This window comes from Canis lupus, chromosome X (genome assembly GCF_003254725.2).
Source record: "Canis lupus dingo isolate Sandy chromosome X, ASM325472v2, whole genome shotgun sequence".
Classification (NCBI taxonomy): Eukaryota; Metazoa; Chordata; class Mammalia; order Carnivora; family Canidae; genus Canis; species Canis lupus.
Genome location: NC_064281.1, coordinates 83,004,661 through 83,028,393, shown reverse-complemented (window position 1 = coordinate 83,028,393; position 23,733 = coordinate 83,004,661). Strand labels below are relative to the sequence as shown.

General features: G+C 41.9%; 1 protein-coding gene across 1 annotated transcript in view; it reads left to right on the top strand.

Annotated features, from left to right (window-relative positions):
• GUCY2F (guanylate cyclase 2F, retinal) overlaps positions 1-23,733 on the top strand; it is a 98,374-nt gene that overhangs the window by 53,243 nt on the left and 21,398 nt on the right. The window contains exons 8-13 of the mRNA XM_025431863.2: positions 6,209-6,385; positions 8,608-8,764; positions 14,239-14,388; positions 17,659-17,807; positions 20,076-20,239; positions 21,017-21,209. Of these exons, the coding sequence (XP_025287648.1) occupies positions 6,209-6,385; positions 8,608-8,764; positions 14,239-14,388; positions 17,659-17,807; positions 20,076-20,239; positions 21,017-21,209 (990 nt within the window). The remainder of the gene's footprint in view (positions 1-6,208; positions 6,386-8,607; positions 8,765-14,238; positions 14,389-17,658; positions 17,808-20,075; positions 20,240-21,016; positions 21,210-23,733) is intronic.

Genomic DNA, 23,733 nt, shown 5'->3' with positions numbered 1-23,733 from the left:
CTCTAAAAGCCTGCGGAGTTCTCCACTTTGAAAGATTGGCTATGTCCAGATGATGCTTCAGAGCCTTTGAGCTTTACTCTTTGGCCTCTACCCTTACCCTATGATGCTTCCAAATTAGGCAAATATTTTGAGGATAAGTTCAGCCATCTATTTGTGGCAGGCCTTACTCTTACAGTGAGACTTTGTGTCCTAAGTATTGGGATACTAAAGGAGATGTCATCTCACCTTACGGAAGCTTCCTAGTCTTCCCTGTAGCGTCCAAACTCAGAATATATACTGGGGTAGGGGAGAACCATCTCACATTTAGGTCTCCTAAAGTTTATTAATTGTTATACCAGTACTTCACAATTGCTGGAACTTTGCTAATTTTCTCTTTTTCCCAGCAAAGCCCTTTTCCTAGACTAAACCTGATCTTCAGCTTGTGACAAGGATTAGCAAATGTCCCCGGGGAAGAAAATGGCTGGCAAAAATCTGCTTATCTCAGAAGGGTTCCTGCCCTTCTTAGTTTTAGTTCCTTTATTTTGTGTATGCATATCCTTGTTGTCTTTTAAAATATTATATTTTTGCAGTTTGGCTTTTTAATGTTGTGGTATCAGGAATGGTAGTCTGCCATGACTTATTGTATCTTACGTGGTATAGAAGTACCTCTAATTGCCGTTAATATCAAGAAAAACCTACCTAAAATAGTCCATTAGATCCTCCATGGTCTGGCTCTGCTCTGCCTCTTCAGCCTTATCTCATACTACAGTATTTCTCTTACCCTCTCTCCATCAGCCACACTGGCTCTTTTTTAGTCCTTGGATTGTGATATGCTCCTAGCACAGAACCTTTTCACATGCTATTTCAATCTCTGGAATACTTTTCTCTCCCTTCTTTGCCTGGTTAACTCCACATATCTTTTAGCTCCCAGCTCAACTGTAACTTCCCAGGAACTCTCCCTCAACCTCCCTGATTGGTCACAGCCCCAATTATACATACTTACATTGTGTATCTCTCCTTTAGAGGACTTGTCAGAGTTGCAAATTTACATTTCTTCATGTAATTATTCAATTAAGAAGTCAGGGACCATGTAATATTTTGTTCACCATTTGTTTCCAGCCCTCACCTCAGTGTCTAACATAGAGTAAGGTGCTCAATACACATTTATTAAATTAATGAAGTGTTATTTACAGGAAACATACCATCAGAAATCTGCTAGTACCTAGTTAATATGTTCTATATGACCATTGACCTCTGGGTGGTAAAGAGTGAATAGATTGATACAAGGAGGTCTTGAACAATAGCTCTCTACAACAAAACAAAATAAAATGAAACAGAGGAAGAAGACATAGCAGCCATTTAGTCCATGGAGATAGAAAATCTTATTGCCAAAATAGGTAGCAATGGTTGACATGGTAATGGCAGGCACTGATGTAGAGAATTAAATTTTCATAAGGGTCCATACCCACCAGTAGGATGGTATCGCAGCTGTGGTGCAAGTAGGCATTTTTCTGATGTTACAATGTCCCAGAAACATTGTCAAACAGTTAAAGACATCTTTAAGATCATTTAAGCTAATGCTTGACTTAGGAGCAGGTTTCTCTGGTGACTGTATGCTAAAAGGTTTCACATCAGATGCAGTACTAACAAACATCTTGGGAGATAGGACAATTTAACTCTTGAACATTTGATGATAACCACTTCAGGGTATATTATTGAAGGGGCAAAGTACATGCCTACCCAGGAAATGTTCAGATGACCATCTTGCTACAAAAGGTGTTCCAAACATTCTCTGCTTCCTGGGGTTGTCCAAAATGTCAGCAGGACATGACTGCATGTAGGTACCTACCTGGTTCCTATATGTGCTCTTCTCTATTGGTTGTAGCTGAGGGCATATGACTGTAAAGATCCAGGGAAAACCTAGGCCTGAACTTTTTCCATTCTGGGGCTACTAGTGTAAAGCTAGATGCTATAACAAATAGACCCCCAAATATTTAATGTCTCAAACACAGCAGAAGTTTAATTCTCATCCAAATAACAGTGCAAGGTAGGTGTTCTTTGTTGGCTGGTGACTTCCTTCCAATACAGGGATTCAGGGACCCAGGATATAACCATTTTATGGCTATGCCATCTCCTAGGACCCTGTCATCATCTGCGTTCATCTATACAAGTGAAAAATAACATGAAAGGCATATAGTTACTTCTTAAAATCCTTAACCTAGAATTGGCACATATTACTTCCTCTTATATTTCACTGCTTAAAATTCAGTCATATGGCTACATTTAGCTCCAAGGGAGGTTGTAAAATATGGACTAATTGTTTTCCCAGTAAGAAAAAGAAATAGGTTTGTGTTGAATAGCTAGCAGATACATCCACTTTGTATTCTGTCTTCCAAGAGGTTTAGAACTCAATAGTTTGGGCTCCTTGGTCCATAAGCGATGGCACAATAAAACCTTAATAGTGAAAAAAAAAAAAAAACCTTAATAGTGAGTGCCCACTTTGCTATGTATGGGCTGAATTTCCTTGTCTGCCTTAGCTGGTTTAAGCTGCATTGGACTAAGTAACTTGTAAGGAGTGCTAGGCTTTTATGCTTAAAAGGCAACTTTAATGGTCAATAGCTACCATTCACCTTAGGGATAATTTAACTTTGGCTTGGATCACCCTGTTGGAGAAGTAGGCTCATATACCAAGCCAGTGTACTCCATCTCAATAAATGTCCCACCATACTCTCAATGCTCAAAATAGAATAATTTGTGATTTAATCCTTTCTCTTATTTCCTACATGAAGTGCACATATTTTATGTGGGAAATAAGGGAAAGGATTAAATCACAAATTATTCTATTATATATCCACCCCAGCTGCTGTGAATGTTGGCTGGTAACTCTCAGCTTAAATGTATATATCTACTCTATTCTATATATTTTATGTGTGTGTGTGTGTGTGTGTGTGTGTATGCATATCTGTGTAAACATATGATGTTTCAGAATAATTAATGATTTACTACTGGTCAAATTCATCAGATGCTTTTCCATCTTCATCTTCATCCGATTTCTCTGACATTTATAACATTTTCCTGAAATTCTTTCTGGCATTTACCTCAATTTCCTGAAACTCTTCCTATGGTGTTTATAAAATTGCTCTAAATAGTCTTTTCTCCACTTCCCTGGCCTCATTTCTAAGTCTATACAGGATGTTCTTCCTTTTCCATTTAAAAAATTTTGATATTTCTCTCTTCTCTTTTCATTCTGTATGTTTTCCTTGGGCTATCTTATCCACTCCAATTAATTTCATGTACCATGCTTTGCATGCTTATAGTTCCCAAGTTTATTTATCCAGATCAGACTTCTTTCCTGATCTCCAAACCCTGAATATCCAACTGTGGAATACTTCCTCCTTGATGTCCCACAGGCACCTCATTTTTAAGATGTCCCAAACTGAATTAATCAGACTTCCCCACCACCAAAATTTTGTTTTCCCATCTGCCTTAGGTCAGATTCTCTAAAAGCTGAGCCTGACATGGAGTTTCTTGTTCAAATTACTCATTGGGAGAATGCTCCAAGAGAAAGGGAGTGAGAGAAGCAGGATAGCTCAGCAAGTATGTGATCTCTGCTGGAGACTAGCTTCTAGCTTCAGTATAATCTCACGGGAGAAATGCTGGAGTGCAAGTTATACCATGTGTCCCACCTTGAGGCTAGGGAGTTGGACTTTTGTACCAACCCTAGGCAGTCAGTCATTGGCTAAGGTCTGTGGATGGGACTTAACCTTTAAGATAAGTTGGCTTCCATTTGGTTTGGGCTCTAGGACAATTTTCCTGAGAATGGAATAGCTGTGAGTTCTTAGCCAACATTCACAGTGTCTGGGGAATGCATAGTAAAGGTGATATGAGTGGGACACCTACATATCCATTACTAAACCATCCCTGAATTCCCTATATTGATGTGTGGCACTGCTATCTACCCAGGAATCCAGGTAGAAATCTGGAAGTGATTATGAAAACTTTTTCCCTCTCATCCCCTATTAAATAGTAAGAGTAATAGATAGCAATTATTGAGTGCCCATGATATAAATTTCAAATACCATAGCAAGGTTTTCAAAGACCCATGGGATGTGGTTCCTGTCTATCTTGTGTCTTATCTCCTTTCCCTTGCACTCTGTTCTGGCCACCCTAAACCTGTTACAATTTCCTCAACATAACATGCTCTTACTTTCAGCCATTCCCACCCTGTCACTTTGACCTGCTCAACTCTTACTTGTCCTTCATGACAGTCAAGACATTACCTTTTCCGGGAAGCCTTCTCTGATCCTTCAGGCTATAAATAACTGAGCTCCCCCAGCATGCCATTCTCCCTTCCATAAGAATACATTTTACAGTAAAATACATCTGTCAGCTTATTTGTCTATCACCCCCTTTTGAATGTGAGCTCTTCCAGGACAGTTATTTCATTTTGCTTAATTCTGCATTTCTAGCATGAAGCCCAGTGCCTTGGACATTCTGGGCACACACTATGAAATGCTTCTTGCATTAGTGAAAACATTAATGATGCAAAAGGAAAATATAGTCAGAATTCTAGATGTTTCTTCTAAACAAATTTTGTAGAGTTTGGCCTGATGTTTATGTAGGCTATTTATTTTATTACCTGAATATTAACAAATAGACAGTCTATTCCACTTTTCATTGTACTAAACTTCTTTAGTCCTCCTGGCTCACTGAGCTCCATTCCAGAGTCCCCAAAAAATCAGGAAGAAGGCCACAGCCCTAGCATTCACTTACAATATGCCAGGAGAAATCTCTCTTTAAAATCTCCCTCTTTGGGATCCCTGGGTGGCACAGCGGTTTGGCGCCTGCCTTTGGCCCAGGGCGCGATCCTGGAGACCCAGGATCGAGTCCCACATCAGGCTCCCGGTGCATGGAGCCTGCTTCTCCCTCTGCCTGTGTCTCTGCCTCTCTCTCTCTGTGTGACTACCATAAATAAATAAAAATTAAAAAAAAAAAAAAGGTTGGAGCTTTCAGTACCCCCTCCCCCCTACTATCTGGGAGGGGAGAGGGGCTGAAGGTTGAATCAATCATGGATGGACAGTCAATCACGTCTATGTAATGAAGCCTTCATAAAAACTTCAAAGGACAGAGTTTGGAGAGTTCTGGGTTGGTGAACATGTGGAGATTTGGGGAGAGTGGCATGCATTTAGAGAGGGCATGGAAGCTCCACATCTTTCTGCTATACCTTGTCCTATGCATCTCTTCCATCTGGCTGTTTCTAAGTTATATCCTTTTATAATAAACTAGTAATCTAGTAAGTAAAATGTTTCTATGGGTTCTGTGAGCCACTCTAGCAAATTAATTGAACTGAAGGTGAGGGTTGTTAGAATCTCTAATCTATAGCTCATTTGTAGAAGCCCAGGTAACCTGGACTTGTTACTGGTGTCTGAAGTGTGTATGGGGCGGGGGGAATCTTGTAGGATTGAACCCTTAACCTTTGGGATCTGATGCTATCTCCAGGTAGATAGTGTCAGAATTGAGCTGAATTGTAGGACACCTGGCTGGTGTTGGAGAATTGGTTGGTTGTGTGGGAACCCTCTTCCCCCAACACACATAGTGGAATTGGTGAGTAGAACCTTTATCGTCATACCAAAATAGCACAAACATAATGGAACCCATTTATCATTTCACTATTCTGTAGATCAGAAGTCTAAGTGGGATCAGTTGGGTACTCCACTTAGTATCACATGAGGATCAAGTCAAGGTGTCAGTCATTCTCAGCTTTAATTTGGAGTCTCTGGAGGAAAATCACTTCTAGGCTCAGTTAGGTTGTGTACAGAATTTGGTTCTGTACAGTTGTAGGACTGAAGTCCCCATTTCCTTGATGGCTGTCAGCTGAGAACTGTTCTCAGCTTCTAGAGGCTGCCCACAGTCCCTGGCTTATAGCCTCCTTCCTTCATCTTCAAAGCCAAAAATTGAGTCCTCCTACTTTGAATATCTCTGACTTCCTCTCTCCCTCCTCTTCTGATTTGAAGAGCTCATACAAGCAGATTAGGCCTACCTGAATAATCTCCCTTTTTCCATATAACATAACAATCACAGGAATAATGAGGGGTTGGAGATCATGGGGCCCAACATTCAGCTTTTCACAGCAAGCAGTCATAGGAAGTTTGAAGAGAAGGCATGTGCCGTAAACTCTGGTCCCCCATTGTAAAAAGACAGTGACTTTCCTCTCTCCCTCTGTTTCCAGATCAAGGACCTGCATCATGAGAATATTAACCCTTTATTGGGCTTCTTCTATGATTCAGGGATGTTTGCCATTGTGACAGAATTCTGTTCCAGAAGGAGCTTAGAAGACATATTGACAAATCAGGATGTGAAACTTGACTGGATGTTTAAATCATCACTCCTGCTGGATCTCATCAAGGTTAATGGAAAGACTGAGGAAATCTTGGATTTTCACTATAGATTCGAATTTAAACATTTTGGGATATTTTATTTTCCTTGGATCATTGTGATGATGTCACTCTTCCACCTTCCTTCCCAGGGTCTGCCCCCATCCCTTCTCATGGTCCCTTTGTCCATATCTGTTATAAGGTACTGATATAGAAGGGATTTACTTGTCGGACCCCTCTCCCCCCTTTTGAGGGCCAAATTTGTCCTTACTTCCTATTGTCACTGAGCACTCTTTGCCTTAAGCAGCCCTTCCTTCCATCCCATTTCTCTACTTTCTGGATGGGGAAAAGTATTCATTCACAGATCCTTTAGTGCCTTATCTCCTGGTTTTCACCTTCTAACAGATGGTTCAGTCTAGAACTAGGGGATAGGTCTTTGCACAACATAGGTGTAGATATGAAACTCAGCATGACCAGAAAGCCAAAAGACCATAGGGTCTGTCAGGCAGCACTTCCATTCTCTGAGGCAAGGACTAATGAGAGTTAAAGGGGTTCATGAATGGGTCTATGGATGGGCTTTAGTGGAGTCTATGAACTCCTTGGAATAGTATGCAAATTGTGTCTATGTGTATTTTTATGGGGCTGAACTGGTTAATCAATGACTTGTTGAGCCTCCTGCATATTGGCCAGTCTTGACCTTTATACTGTGGCCTAACCCTTTTCAAGGTAGCTTTATAGACATTATCTCATTCCAATTCTCCATAAAATAAGTATGATTATCCTCCTTTTACAGAGGCTCAGAGAAGCTAAACGAGGTACACTCTGTTATATAGTATCTGCCATACATAGGAAGTGCTCAATAAATATTTATCAGCCAACTATTAAGTGGCAAAGCTGACAACAGAATTCAAACATCCTGATTTCAATTCTAGTACTCTTTCCACTCATCCTATAAGCAAGGTCCCATGAGTTAAGGGAGAAACTTCTACATGACAGTCCTCTCAGGCCCATGATGAATGAAACCCAAGAATTAGATAACTCCCAGAGGAAATTTCACCCACTGCAGACTCAGCTCAGAAGTACTGGGGACTGCAGACTTTCTGAGGGACAAGATGTAAAGCATACAGATACAAAGGGGTGTCAAGCCACAAAACAGTGCCAGATACTTAAAAGGGCTCAACATAAACAGTTCTGAGATGATTGCACTAGAACATGAATTGTATTTATATGTGAATGAGTAAACCCATCTGATAAAGTCATCTTAGATCACATTTGAATGTCATATAGAATTGCCAGGCAAGCTGCAGAGATCAGCAGTATTCAGCTTTCTTCTTTTTTATTGTCTACTTTTAATTACAAAAATAATGTATTAAATCAAGTGATATAAATATATGTGGGAAAAATAATAATATTTACTCAACCCTCCTTCATATCCTCGCCCAGAGCTAACCACTGCTGACAGTTTGGTGATTAACCTTACAATTCATCTCATGTATATTTACATACATTATAGATTTTATTTGTTTTTAAAAATACACACTGTCACATAGTTTTGCCCCTTTCTATTTTTCACTTACTTTATGGCTTAGAAATGATTTCCTGTCAGTACATACATATTTATTTTATTATTTTTAATTATTGCAGAATATTCTGTAGTTTGGATGCACCACAATTTGGACAGTCCCTTCTTGACAGGTACTCATTGTATTTTTAATTATATAATATTATGAAGTGGAGCTGCCTTAAGTATTCTTGTGTATGTCTCCTTGTGCAGATATACAAGCATCTCTTTAGAGAAGAAGCAAACTCCCTAGGTCACAGGGTGCATGCTTTCAATTTTGATACCTATTGCCAAACTGCCCACAAGAAAGTATATACCAATTTCCATTCTGCCAACAGTGGATGAAAGTCAGGCGAGACTTTTTGGGGGGAGAAAAATCAGAATCTTCCAATTCTCAGAAATTTTATATGTATGGATCCATCCTAAGTTTGAAATGTTAATAAATCTCCCAATAACATACAATTTTCTATACACACAAGATAGGATTCTTCATCAAAAGCATACAATTTTAGAGCTGGAAGGGACCTGGAAATAATTCTTGTTGTCAAAGTTTTGCTTTGCCTGCATATAAGGGAAAAAGGGCTGAATTCTGGACCATAATAGCTCATGCCATTAACAAGCTCAGAAACTGGCTCTAAAAGCACAAAATAGTTAAATAAGTTACTAAGGAAATCCTGTTTGAATCCTCTGCAGGGCATGAAGTACTTACACCACAGAGAGTTTGCTCATGGGAGGCTGAAATCTCGGAACTGTGTGGTAGATGGGCGTTTTGTACTGAAAGTGACAGATTACGGTGTTAATGACATCTTGGAAATGCTAAGACTCTCCCAAGAGGAACCTTCTGCGGAAGGTAAGCAAGGTATTGTACCCTTCTGATGCACACAAGGTAACTCCAAAATTCAAATGAGAATATGCACTGAATTAAAGCCTCAGGCTGATTCAACTATCCACTTTTGTTGAAAATTCAGCCTTATTTCCAAGCCAAAGGAGTTGAATGAAGTCTGCAGGCTGTAATCTCAGCACAGCCTAACCTTCAGAACAAAGCCAGTGCAATAATGTTGAGTTCCTGCTGTGGCAGGATTAGGCTGTATTGTTTGGAGACCCCAGGAGTCTCTGGAGGAACTTGCTGAGCAATAGGCACACAGTAGGTGCTCAATAAATACTTGTCAGATTGAATGGAAGGTAATTTGGCAGCTGGACCCCCACATAGCACATTCTGGAATGGGATGTCACTAGAGCCTACCCTCACTGTCTCTGTCAGAGAGAAAGAAGCAAGGAGGGGGCTCCCCGCAAGTAAATACTCTGTGGGTTGCGTGGGATGGCTTCAGACAGAACTATGGTCTTCTAGTAAATAAGTAGGCATGCCTGTAATGCGCATTTGGTGTTTTTGTCTTCTATTTAGTGCCCTGGTAGCAGCACCAAACAATGCCTGTAGGGGTCATGACAGATCAAAGAAATGGGAGAAATCTGAGATGGGGAATTGGGAGTGGATGAGTGAGGGAAGAGCTGATGGAAGACAGGAAGGAAAAGAGACTAAGAAGGAGAGAAAGAATGGAGTTAAATACATAGAGGACATTTGGGCATTAAGAATTTTAGCCAGCATTGCAAGGCTGAGGAAGAGAGAGTGACACAGAAACACAGAGAAACAGCCCAAGAAAGACAGAGGGACAGATCAAAATTACAACATATATTCTTGAAAGAATCTTTGGCAGTGTAAGTTTTAAAACTGCTGACTTTACTATGTAAGGGAAACAAAGACCGAAAGACACAGAAAGAATATGCATAGATGCAGACAAGACAGCCCAGCCATTAGGGGCAGCATCTTTGTGCTTTACAAAACTTGCAGAATATTGAATGTTAGGAAGACATCTAGTCCAACTCTTGTTTTACAGATGAGATAAGTGAGGCTCAAGATTTGCCCAAGTCCTACAGCTACTTAGTAGTTCCAGGAATTCACTTCAGGTCTTTTGAATATTGACTCCTACACACAGCTAAATTACAATTTATAATAACAATTTCCTTTTTCTGCCCATCCATGCTTTGGAGGACTTGAAGCTCCTGGTAATCACAATAAAAACTGTGCTATATTCTCTCTCCCTCTCCCTCTCTCTCTTTCTGTGGTCCTATTCTTGTTGCCAACTTAATCTTATGGTTATTGTGTGGCTACTTCCAGTTTGAAAGCTTGGAGTAGTTGCCTGGTATTAATGCTAGAATGTTGGGGACAGCAGATGCAGATCGTCAAGTACTTAGTTAGCTTCCTGTCAAGAAGACTCATCTATAAAAGATAAACGCAATGCCCAGCTTCCCAGAGTTCCATTTAATTCACAGGTTGGCAACTTGCAAACTTAAGAAACTCTGGTCTTGGAGTGGGGAAAGGATAGGGTGTGTGTGTGTGTGTGTGTGTGTGTGTGTGTGGACCATATCTGTCTTTTGCTCTGTCTCTCCTTCTTATTGTTTCATTTCACTCTCCAAATTGCAATGGCAGTCTGGATGCTCAATGCATTCTTCACACACTGCAGCCAGAAGGAGTTTTCTCAACTGCAAATCTGATCATGTTAGAGCTGTGCCAAAATTCACTGAATGGCTTCCCATTGCTCCTAGGAAAAAGTTCAAATTCCTTTACATGGCTTATGAGCCCTGTGTGGGTTAGGTCTGGTGGACCTCTTGTACTTAATCACTCCCCCTCTATCTCTGGGCTCTAGCAGGGCTGAACTCCTTCCAGTTGTTTATCTACCCCAGGCTCTCTCTTACTCCTGGACCTTCACACATGCTTTGCCCATTCCTTGGGATACTCTTCTCTTCCCCCTCTGTTATACACTCCTCTGAGTCTGGCTAGATTCTACTCTGTCTTTGGGACTCACCTTAAATACCACTGATTCAAGAGACTTGTCATGGCCCCCCATGCTCAGCTAAGTTTCTCTCTTTATGATTCTTAGGGCTTTGAACTTTGTTGTAATACCATATTTTGCTGTATTACCTGTTTTTTTTTTAATATCTCGTTTCTTAGAGAGAGAGAAAGAGAGAGAGAGAGAGAGAGAGAACATAGTAGGCAGAGGCAGAGGGAGAAGCAGGCTAAGCAGAGATCCAGATGCAGGGCTCCATCGCAGGACCCTGGATCATGACCTGAACCAAAGCAGACACTTAACTGACTGAGCCACCCAGGCGCCCCTGGTATTACATATTTAATTAGCCGTCTTCTCTCCCAACTTAACCTATGAGCTCTGTGAAGGCAAGAAACAGGTTTGCTTCCCTTTCACTCTATACCTGGCAGAATAAATGTTTGTTGAATTGGTGAACGGATGAAATAAAATTAAATAAAGAGGGATCCCTGGGTGGCGCAGTGGTTTGGCGCCTGCCTTTGGCCCAGGGCGCGATCCTGGAGACCTGGGATCGAATCCCGCGTCGGGCTCCCGGTGCATGGAGCCTGCTTCTCCCTCTGCCTGTGTCTCTGCCTCTCTCCCTCTCTCTTGGTGACTATCATAAATAAATAAAAATTTAAAAAAATTAAATAAAGATACTTGCTGCTTCCTCCTTAGATGACAGGGCTAATAGAATCTTATAACTGGAAGGCTCTTGCAAATCTGTGGGCTCAACTTCTGTCTCCTGAATTTCAGCTCTTTGTTCTTTTGCACTTCACCATACTGGCTCTCCACGGTTGAGTTTTATCACCACAGCAAGGCTCAGAGTTAGTACTGGCATCAGCAGATGCAAAACAAGCCAAAATAATTTTTCTAGTTTTCCTGAGAGTTCAAGTCTAATGGTAGGTAGTGGCTCTTACTTGGCTCTGGAGTGGGGATGGGGAAATGGGGGTGGGTTGTAAGTGTATTCATTACTGTCCACTTTCAATTATATAAGTATAGTGCAGATAAAGCCTCATTTTAGCCATTAACAACATACATGTAAGTGCTCTTTGAAAATACTATTTGGTAATGATTGTATTTAATCATCCATCTTTTTACTGGAGAATTTTGTCCTCTTTTCCCTTATTCTGCTTTTAAATGAGTAGGAGAGAGGATAGCAGAAGAAACAGCTGCATTTTTCTTGCTCTGAGATAACCTCTCTGCCCTCCCTTCCAGACTATATCAGAAATGTATTCCTGAAATCCCACAGTCAGAAATGCATTCCTTTTACCAAAGTAACATTCAATCTCTTTGGGTCTTATTTGCAAATATAAGTCCTCCTAGGCAAGAAGACATAAAGGCAAAAACCACTATAGTAAGTATGTCAGAGACGTTCATGGGGGCAGGAAAGTGGGGGTGTGTGGGTATGACAAAGGCTGGAGACATCTGGAGGACAAAGAGAGAAGATGAGTACATGATTGGAGGTGAGGCTAGAGTTCCCCATTCCACTATTTTGATCAGAATTGGCTCAAAATAGGAATTTCCAGGGTGAGTATTTCTTTCCTGGGTTTCACTAACACACCAAAATAATTACTGACCTCTCCATCCTCCTTCCTGCTTTGCAGGAGCTTGTCCCCTGGGCTCCCTTCCTAATACCCCAAAGTTAACAAGGTGAAGTTAGCCAGCACTTTCACACACACCCTCACCTGCAGCAGACACTCTTCTCCAGCCTTCCTTTCTGGAGTTCAACCCTGGTTTACTCCAAACCTTTCCCCTCCAAGGAGCACAAGGAGTCCATCCCCAGCGCTGTCACTACCTTCTCCATCATAGCCTTCCTGTGTCTCTGGTTCCCTGTCCAGCTGCTGCCCCCACCCCCACTTAGGCCCCTTTCACTTCCCCTCCAGCTCTTACTGTAATAACTTCCTAGCCAGTCTCCCTGACTCCAGCCTCTTTCCTTCAATCCAGCCTATGCAGGTTGCCAGATTAATCTTCGGAACACAGCTTTCATCAAATCCCTCTCCAGCTCCCGCACCCCTACTGCCTTTTGTATTCACTCCAAATGCCTTCATTTGGCTCTCAGGGCCTCTCACCTTCTGCCCTCATTCTTCTAGCAACCCTCCCTCTCCCACTTCATCAACCCCATTTCTCATTTCTCATTATTCCTTAACAGAGCCCTTCTCTTCAGCCAAGCTAATCTGCTTACCCCGACCCCCATCTGCAATTTGCTCCTTTCTACTTCTTGTTCTTTTGCACGTACTGTTCTTTCTCCCTGTAAAGCCCTTACCCTATCAGCTCTAGGAAACTACATCCTTGACCTTTTTAACAAGCTCCTTTAAGATCTAACTTTTCCAGGAAGCCTTCCTGGATTAATTTGATCAGCTCAGTTTTCTCTCTCTCTCTCTCTCTGTTTGAGCATCATGGAATTGTCAATATTCAATCATTTTTGACTCACAGAAATGGCAATTTAATACGATTCTGTGTAAAGTGCTCCCTCCAACTTTTGACTATTCCATTTACATCACTAATGTTTATTTATTTATTTATTTATTTAGTTAGTTAGTTAGTTAGTTATGAGACTGAAGCATATGATCGGAGGGAGGAGCAGAGGGAGAGAGAGAACCTCAAGCAGATTCCACGCAGAACACACAGTCTGACAGTGGGGCTCCATCTCACGACCCTGGGATCTTGACCTGTGCCAAAACCAAGAGTTGGAAGCTTAACTGACTGAGCCACCCAGTTGCCCCATTGTGTATTTCTTTATATATTTCTTAAGTGGCCCTGACGTGTATTGCAGTTAGGGATTCACATGTCTGTGTTGCCCACTGCTCTGTGAACTCTACAAGGGCAGAGGCAAGGTCTAATTCATCTCTGGCGCCATTCTCCTGAACCTAGTGCCTGGTACATAATAGACCCTCAATAAATATTTGTAGAACTAACTTGAAGGAATTGTTGCATCTTTTTGCTCTGTGAGGAATAGAGGAGGCCTGGAGATCCTCTAATCCTCTTAGAGAAGACCTGGAGAAAGCAACTTGTGAATCCTTGAGCCCTGGCACAATCAAATTACCAGACACATATAGATCTTAGCAAATAGCAAATCCATGGCAACCAGAGTGGCTGTGCACTTGCCTTTCCCTGGAAGCCTGTCAATTGCTACTTGCAGGCTCAAGAGAGCAAGAAAGCAAGTGCCAGATAGTTTTTCTACTTTGAGCTTCTCTGCCTTGCCCCACACCGCCGCTATATCTGCTTGCATGGTCCTGGAGTGGGGAGAGTTGGTATGCTTTTTCTGTGTGCAATTTCTTAGATTCATAGCTTTGGACCCCGGGGGGCATGCATTCATAGCTTTGGACCCCGGGGGGCATGCCATGCCACATGCTAATAAAAATGTAAAGCAGTCAATGAAACAGCACCCTTGGAACCTTTCAGGGCATTGCAAATGCTGTCAGTTAATCCTCTCTGCATTCACTACACAATGCTTTCTTTTCAGAGTTGCTATGGACGGCCCCTGAACTGTTGAGAGCCCCAAAGGGCAGCAGGTTAGGTTATTTTGCAGGAGATGTCTATAGCTTTGCCATCATCATGCAAGAAGTGATGGTCCGAGGCACCCCATTCTGCATGATGGATCTGCCTGCCAAAGGTAAGTGGGAAGTGAGAAAAGGCCACCAGGGGCCCACCATGACCCAGATCATCAGCCTAACCCAGGCTGTTGTAATTTGCCAGAAGAGTGAATACAGTTATGTGTTTGTGCTAACTGCCTACTAGTCTGCAAATAGTCTGTGTTATGCGCAGGTGGGACTTAAAGCCAAACAGATTTAGGAATTTGGAAGAAGTTCCCCAACCCAAGAAGCTGGCCCTTTCCAAATTGTGACATAAGCCAAGGACCTCCTACAGGACCTATGTTGGCTTTTTTTTTTTTTTTTTTTTTTTTTTTTTTTTTTTTTTTTTTTTTTTTTTTTTTTAGCAGCCTCCTCTACTTTGGGACAGTTTCTGCCAGGTATCTCAGTACCCTTCATGATGCTCCTGGATGGCAAGGTCTTCCATACTTTCCCTGTGACATGCCTTAGGCTTTTATCTTCATCTTTCACCAAAATGGCTGCTGCCTGTCAGGCATAATACATAAAGGAATGGTAAAATCACTGGGCAAAAGTTTGAGGGGAAACAGGATATTTGCATATCCTGAGAGTATGAACCCACTGCATACTTAGTAATTACAAATGGAAAAATATTAAGTTTACTAGTGGAGAATGATCCTGCAGATACCACCTTTACCAAATGATCAAGGCACGTTGACATCATGTACCCCCTGACGCAGTGCACTGACAAGGGCACAATATCACCTTGTGGAATTTTTGCAAAAAAATGCATAACAAGCAACCCAGGAGAAAACATCAGACACCCCCCAAATGAGAGACATTCTACAAAATAATTGGCCAGTACTCATCAAAAGTATCAAAGTCATAAAAGACAGGCAGAATGAGGAACCATCACAGACTGAAGCTGACTGAGACACAATAACTAAATACAATATGGGATCTTGAGTTGGATTGTGGGACAGAAAAGGGATATTAGGGATGAAATTGATGAAATTCAAATAAAGACTAGAACAGTAGTAATAGTAATGTACCAATATTAATTTCCTTCATACTATGGTTATATTAACATTAGAGGAAGCTGAGTGAAGGGTATACAGGCAATTATTATAATAGTTTGATAACTTTTCTGGAGTCTAAATTTGTTTCAAAGGAAAAAAATATAAAATGTAGACAAAACAAAACAAAAAAACCCCAAATACTTAGCTATTCTTTGCCCCACTCAGAGTCCCATATCATTCCTCTACTCAAAACTCCCTAACTGTTCCCCATCACTTGTCAAATGAAGCCCAGATTCCTCACATGACATACAAGGCTTTTTGAAATCTGGCCCCTAGCCACCTCTCTAAGCTTATCTTCTGTCATTCCCTACACTCCAGCTACCTGTGTGCTTTCAGGAGAGCTTCTCACAGTCCCTGGAATGCCCCTACCTTCTCTCCACTTTGCCCCATCCAATTTTTGTCACCTCCTCTGGAAAGCCTTCTCTGACCTCTTCAATGTGGGCCAGGTGCCCCCTCTGTGCTTATCTGTGTATAATGTCTGCTAGAATGCTTATATTGTTGGTCATTGTTGTGCTTGCTTCGGCAGCACATATATTGTTGGTCATTGTTTAGCTCTTCAATTGGACTATAACCTCCTCAAGGGCACGAATTATACTGGGCTTAAGCAGACAGGTAACCCATTCAACTCAATGGTGTTCTGGTAAAAGGCTAAGGACTCCCTTTACTGGAGAGTGAATGAAGGCAGTCACACTCCAAGGGACTGGTTTGCACGCAATCTATTACACTGAGAGTTGGGCGCTGCAATGGAGAAGCCATTACCGATATAGGCCAACCTGGGTTAAAGGAGCAGGAGCGTAATGTCACAAGGGACTGAGAAGTCAGAGGCAGAAACCTTCCCTTTCATGGAAGCAAGGGAACACTCACTATGGTATAAAGCAGCACAGTTGGAGTGTTACAGCCAATGCAGAGGTGGGCAGAACACACCAGTGGGGCAAGCAAGGTTTGGTGCCTGTTGGAGTTGAGGCTATGGGGAGGGGGTTAGGGATAAGAAATGAGCTGACGAGATAGGGCTTGGGTTTTACCCTATGTGTTATGAGAAGTCGTGAATGAGCTTTAAGCAAGAAAATGACATGGTTAAATTTGTGTTTTAAGAATGTTTTGCAGAAGGCTAGACTGGAAGCAGAGAGAACAGTTTGAGGTCTGCTGTGGGTTGCTGAGGACATTGAAGGCTAACTATTTTCTACTTCCAGGGAGTTTTCACTCTTGTTCAGTCTGCCTAATCTTGACCTCTCAGTCACTAGCGGCTTTTGGGTCTGAATAGGGAATTTTGGAACTCCCAGTTGAAGATTGAGGCATTTAGAAACAGGACAACATAGTAGATTGAGACTGCCTGGGGTCAAATTCAAATTCTGTCACTTGTTAGTCATATGACTTTGAGCAATTTACTTTCTCTCTGTCCCTCATTTTCACCTCCTGTAAAATAAAAATAAGAGTTCCTACCTCGTCTGTTTGTAGTGAGAATCTAATGAAAGAATGCATTCAAAGTCATTAGCCCATAGTCTGATACGTAGTAAATGTTTCACTGAAAGTGGAGTTCAAGGACAAGCAGCCAGGGGGATCTAGATGAGGTCTTGAACTATTTATTGGAGTTCTTAATCCTCTTTCCTAGGGGCCAGGCAGGGCTCACAGCATGGATCTGGCTGGGCCTGGGCCTGGGCCTTCAGGGAAGGCTAAGTGGGTCTACTGTGGGGATTGGAAACTTTATTTATTTATTTTTTTAAGATTTTATTTATCCATTCATGAGAGACACACACACACACAGAGGCAGAGATACAGGCAGAGGAAATAGCAGGCCCCATGCAGGGAGCCCGACCTGGGACTTGATCCTGGGACTCCAGGATCATGCCCTGGGCTGAAGGCAGCACTAAATTGCTGAGCCACCCGGCGGACTGCCTGGCATTGGAAACTTTAAATGATCTGGGTGTAAACGAAGGGAGCCAGATCATTGGAGGTGTAGTGTTAGAACTGACATCAGATAGGCCACAACTAAAACCTAAAACCAGCAGGTTAAAGCTGAGCCTAAATGATACCAATAGCCCAGTTGATCAATTTTTTGCCCCCTCCTCACTTGACTAATATTTCCTTTGCTCAGATACAATTTATATGCAAGCCATCTAAGGAGAAAGCAAAGGAGATGGCTTTTCTGTGAATCTTTTCCTAATTAATCTCTTTCTTTGCTAAACCTCAATGATCTTTGCCAAATCTTGGTGTTCTTTCTGGGGTTTTATGAAACTTTCCCTTCTTACTTCTGTACAGAAATCATAGACAGACTTAAGAAGCCTCCGCCTGTGTACAGACCAGTGGTTCCTCCTGAATATGCCCCTCCAGAATGTCTCCAGCTGATGAAGCAGTGCTGGGCTGAACCTGCAGAACAGCGACCAACTTTTGATGAAATACTTAATCAGGTAAGGACTCTGTGAATCTTAGCACTGCCCAGAAGTCATCCTAAAGCCAGCTTACCCAAAACTAACTCCTTGGGTTCTCATCATATTGTGAAAGGAAACCCTTTCAAGAGAAAAAAATATCACTCCTCTTGGGGAAGAAGCATTGGGGTGGTTGTTTAGAGGCCTTTGATAGTGGAATATCCCTGGTACATCCTCCAAGAGTGCAATGGTTGGTTTTAATGTTCTTCTGTATATGTTCCAGACCATCCACAGTCTGACCTAACTGACCTTTCAGAAATAGAATTGAACTATTGGGTATTTGCAAGGTAATGGCATTGAGACTGTTAAAAGATGGGTATCATAGAATAGATGTAGGTCCTCATAGAGCCACATTTGCTTTGAAGATCCCAGAAAGTTCTGATGAGTATACCATCAAAGTGATGCTAGGTGGTTTTGAGGGGTCAAGAAAGGTAGTGTTTGAAAGAATGCTCATGATGGAAGAAAGTGCAAATGGGAGTACAAAAGCAGATTTTTAAGATTCTCAGGGAACTACTTGAGGCAACAGAGTGCAAGAAAAATGGTAACCTCTCTACTTATGAGACTGAATTTCTATAGAGGCTGATTCTTTCCCTAGAGTTGGAGAATAAATAGGAGAAATGAGGAAAGGACAGAGAGAGCACTGCTGAGGGGAACTAGGGTACAGTTCCTATATTGGAACATGCAGCTTATGGTTGTGTTGAAACTACGAGATACCGAAACTGAGGGTGCTTTCTGTGAGTGCTGTGTGAGCTCTGGTGGAGAGAGTTTTGAGCCTGGCTGGAGTACAGCACTGAGATGCTTTGTGAGTGGCAGGTATCTGAGGCAGAAAAAAGAAAGAGTTGGATTGAAAGCCCGAGGGGCCCTGCATATGAAGTCATCCATGTCCCCAGCTAACAATGCCTCCATTAGTCTGGCTGGGTTTCTTGAGGACACTCAGGCAGGTGTTCAATAGTATGGAAAAGGCAAAGGACCATGAAGGTCACATTTCTGAAAACTTACCATGAGGCAAGAGAAAAAGCATTTGCCCTTGTGTTGATGCTAGAGATGTTATTTCAGAAGGCAGCAGGGAAGCTGGTGATAGATAGAAGGAGTACACATCATACAGCCTTCAAACAAGTTACTGGTGGGGCTGCCATCACTGAAATGCTTCAATGGAAGTTGAGACCATCTGAAAGACCAGGATAGCCTGCCAACTCCTGCAGCTAATAAAACTTAAATAGGAAGAGAAGGAGAAGGAGGCTCCCTGGGTTAGGCAATAGGGGAGCCTTCAACATCTGAGCAGGCTACTGAGATTACCTGTAGGACCTTTGTAGACCTGTAGATGTGGACCAGGCTCAGAAGGAAACTCCCTAGTATCAGCTTTGGGGCATTGAGTACTAAGAGGAGCATGTGTGGCCCAGCTGTGTAAGAGGGTTCATTGGGACAAATTCCTAGATGTCTGCTCAGAAAAACTACCACCAGTCTTTTCATTGTTGTAAACATGGCCTTGTGCATGCTGAACACATCAGCAAGGAGGAGCTACCCCCAAGTGATTCCAATGCTATGCCAAGCTCCCTGCCTTTGTAGATGGACAGGGTTTCTGGAGGGCACATTAAAAATCCATGGCATAAAGCCACATCTAAAGGATCAGGGCATATAATGGGGCAAGACAGTTAGTTGAATTTCTACATGACCCTAACTGACATGAAGGGTAGATGCTAGGGTACATCATTATTCCTGGCCCCCATGGTAAGATGGTAAGAAATAGGGGTAGATCTTATCATGTGGTTCTTGGGTCATATTTAAGAGGTCAGGGAACCATCCACTGTCCAAGAACTGGTAACACAGTGGTATTAGAAGTAAGGATGATTTAGTAGGTTGATTATCCAGAATGGTAAAATAGTACTTCATGACTTCTTTCCCCTTATCCCACTCACAAATGTCCTGGGCTCAAGATGAGATCCTATTGACTTTGAAGTGGTTACTACTCATGTGACAGCATCTGAGAGCTGGAGAATTCTTCCCAGAAGACCTTTGCTCAGACTTCAAAGAGCCAGAAGGGTGGCGGAAAGAAGTACTCAGGGAAAATGAGCCTGTGAATGGGTCAGGGTAACAATGAGTTTGAGTGGTGAATTTTCCTATTTATACCTAGGTTTACTTCTTGTGCAATGGCATTTTAGAGGAAGGGATTTGTGATAAGGGGTCCTACTCTATCATCTCTGAGTTTGAAGAGTGAAAACTCCTTCACTCCTTTTTCTGTTTTACTTCCAGTTTAAAACTTTCAATAAAGGGAAGAAGACCAATATCATTGATTCCATGCTTCGGATGTTGGAGCAATATTCTAGCAACTTGGAAGATTTGATCCAGGAACGGACAGAAGAGCTGGAAATTGAAAAACAGAAAACGGAAAAGCTTCTAACACAGATGCTACCACCGTATGTGTGAACACCTGAGGAGTGTGAATCCTTGTAACAGTGTGTTCTATTAAAAATAGAAAAAAAAAATTGCCCATCAACTAACTGCTCCCTCCCCCTGTCCTGCACCCTCTCTACTCCCAGTAGGCTTGAGTCACACCTTCAAATCAAAGATGAATTGGAAACCAAGGGAGTAGAGCACACCTTCCTAATTTCCCACTACCTGTGGAGCATACTGGTCATTTAAGTTTTTGGTGCTGCAGTTTTTCTATGTGTCACTTCATGACTTTGCTTGGAAGCTGACCAATTAAAAGGAAGCAGTTCTTTGAGCTCCTAGAGGAGAGTAGAAGAGTTGTTTTTCTATGTTTTTCCTTCCTTAATTCAAAGCCTTACCTGTTGATACTATTTCCAAAATTTCCAAGGCACCTGATTATGTTGTAACATGATCTTCTAGGAGATAATTGAGGAAACTGATCTCATGCAAAGCAATAACCTGGGAACATTCCTTGAGTGAAGGGACAACTGAGGAAAAAGGTTAGCTGAAAAATCTCAACAAAAACACAGACCATGGCTGTCTATTCAATGCTGTATCCCTGTATCTGGCACAATGCCTGGCACATCATAAGCACTCAAAATATATTTATAGACTAAATGAAAGAATTAATGTTTTCATCCAGATGACATTCTTCCTCACCATTTACTTGGCAGTGATTTTGGAGAAATTGTGTTCTAGCAGATGTGTGTGTGGCATGCAGGAAGCCTTGTGTCCTCTGAGGAATAGCTGTGTCTGTTTTTCAGATCAGTTGCTGAATCCCTCAAAAAGGGCTGCACAGTTGAACCTGAGGGCTTTGACTTGGTCACCTTGTACTTCAGTGACATTGTGGGCTTTACCACCATCTCAGCCATGAGTGAGCCCATTGAGGTGGTGGATCTTCTCAATGACCTGTACACACTCTTTGATGCCATCATTGGCAGTCATGATGTCTACAAGGTAAGTTACTCAGCAGAGAAATATATTCTAGAGAGGAATTTTTACATAAGGCTCTTCTGTATATATTCCAAAATTAAAATGGAATTTTACTGAATGTTGTTATGAAAGGAGATTTATTTATTTATTACTTATTTATTTATTTTAGTTTCAGATGTAGAGTTCAATATTCATCAGTTGTGTATAACATCCAGTTCTCATCACATCACGTGCCTCCCTTAATGGTCAACATCCAATTACCCTGTCCCCCCGGCCCACCTCCCCTCCAGCAACCCTCAGTTTGTTTCCTATAGTAAAGCATCTCTCATAGTTTGTCTCCCTTTCTGATTAATGAAGTAAAATTTAAATAATATACCACTTCCATTGGCATATTATTAGAAGTGAAGGCCAGACAGAATGCATAAAATTTCACACTTTACAAAATAACAGGATGAACTCAGGAAGAGATTGCTAGTCAGATTTCTCTTGAGCCGTTTTCTAGAACTGAGACTAAGAAGAGGTTGGAATCAAAAGGGTTATTGCACTTCAGTGGCTAAGTAACCACAGTAACCACATCATGCTAGGTATTGAAGGGGAGACAGAAGAAGCATTGGTGCATTACCTGCAGTTGGTGAGTGCTACAGAGTTCATCTTGGTAAAACTTGTGTAGGTCTAATAGATGCTATTAAAATTTGGTTTAGTCCCTTAAGTACCATTTTTATACAGGAGGGAACTCTGGCATTACATACATCAAAGAACTATTAGACCTGAGGCTCTTTGGGATTGCTACAGGGTAACCAAGAGCTCACGTAGTGGACTGAGGTCTAAAGAAGTCATTAACTATGAGGTTCAACCCCCTGCTCCCACCTTCCTCCCATCCCTCCAGCTGTCAATTTCCACTCTTCTTATCAAGGTTGCAGAAGATGAGCAGAGAACAGATGACCACATTCACTCATTTGAGTACCATGCTTCCTTACCCTTGATTTTTTATGTGTCTTATCTCTAGGCAGAAAATGATTAAAAATCTTATAGCTGTGCAAGGCCATTTCCACGTTATCTACAACATGGATACTTGTCTTATTAATGGAGAGATATGCCCCAGGCATCCCAAACTTTAGACAGCTCCTTTATCCCAGGAACCAAGGTAGAAGTGGGGAATGAGTACCTCCATTCACTGGATCCTTCACAGTAGTCTGAAATGTTCTAACTCTCAAATCACACACAGGGCAGTGTGTTTATCTCAGATTAGACAGGGCCCTTTCAGGTCAGGTAGAAAGCCTCAGGGATAGGCCAAGCCACCTAAATAGGGCTCGGAAATAGACATCATACCTGTCAATCACCAGGAGCTGCAAACTAATGAAGAAGCACACATGAAAACCACATGGAGGAAAAATCCATGGAATCAGACTACCTGTCTTAACTTGTTGAACTCAAGCAGCCTGAAGAGAAAAACAAATCACTGAAAGCTGATTCAGTTGAAACTAAAATCAAAGATGATTCAGTGTGGGCAATAACACAGCCACTGGTTTAATCAGTGCAGCTGATACTGTTCAGACAATTGTTGGAAGTCTTAGGGATGAGGCCATAAGATATTTTGGTACTTCATGGCTGCAGTAGGGAGTCAGTGGGCTGTTTCCAGGATAGAGCACAGCTATACAAATACAAAAATGAAATCTATTTTTTCAGTCCTGTTTATTAAAAACAACAGTGCAAAGGAAATAAAATTGAACCAGCAGTGGGTCACCAAACCCATTTGTATTTTCATTTTCTTTACCTGTAAAATTGGAATCACCTCCCCTGGCACTTGATAATCTGAAATGGAAGTGAGAAGGTTACTGCAGAATTATGAAGCTGGTGATTTGTTTTCAATTTCCATTCTCCTGCCACCACCCAATATCCACCAGACCCCTTTCTATACCTCCTCTGCCCTTTCTGGTCCTTCTGCTGGCTCATGCCACTCAGAGTCCCCTATAGCAGTTCCATACCAAGGCTAGGCACTGCCCATGCTCCCTACCTTCTAATCTCCTCATCCATATCTGTGGGGACTCCTGTGTGACTGACTCGTTTTGGGCAAATGTCAACGACTATTCTTTAATAATAGCCAGTCTGTGACTCTCTCCCTCCCATATATTTCCCTTGTACCTGTTGCCTTCCTCGGTGCAGGCAGGCATGCATATTTGAGGGTAGGGATCCCTTTCTCCAATTGCACCAGGTAAGGGAGGCCCTGTATGGAAGTATGGTGAGGTGCAAAGTCCCATGGATTGAAAGCAACGTTGTTACTGGCTATATAGAAAGTTATGATGAGAAGCCTATTGCTGATCACTAAACTTTCTCTGGAGTGGAGTCATAGCCATCATCCCAGAGCTTGTGTCAAGACATATCAGTTTGGTGATGATGATGATAGCTTGTACTTATCCACCATGCAGGCTTTAGGTGCTTTGGCATATATTAAGTTATTTAGTCCTTAGGAAACTGTAAGGTAGATACTGTGATTATCCCTATCTTAAAAAAAAAGGATACTAAAGCCCCGAGAAGTTAAGTGACTTGG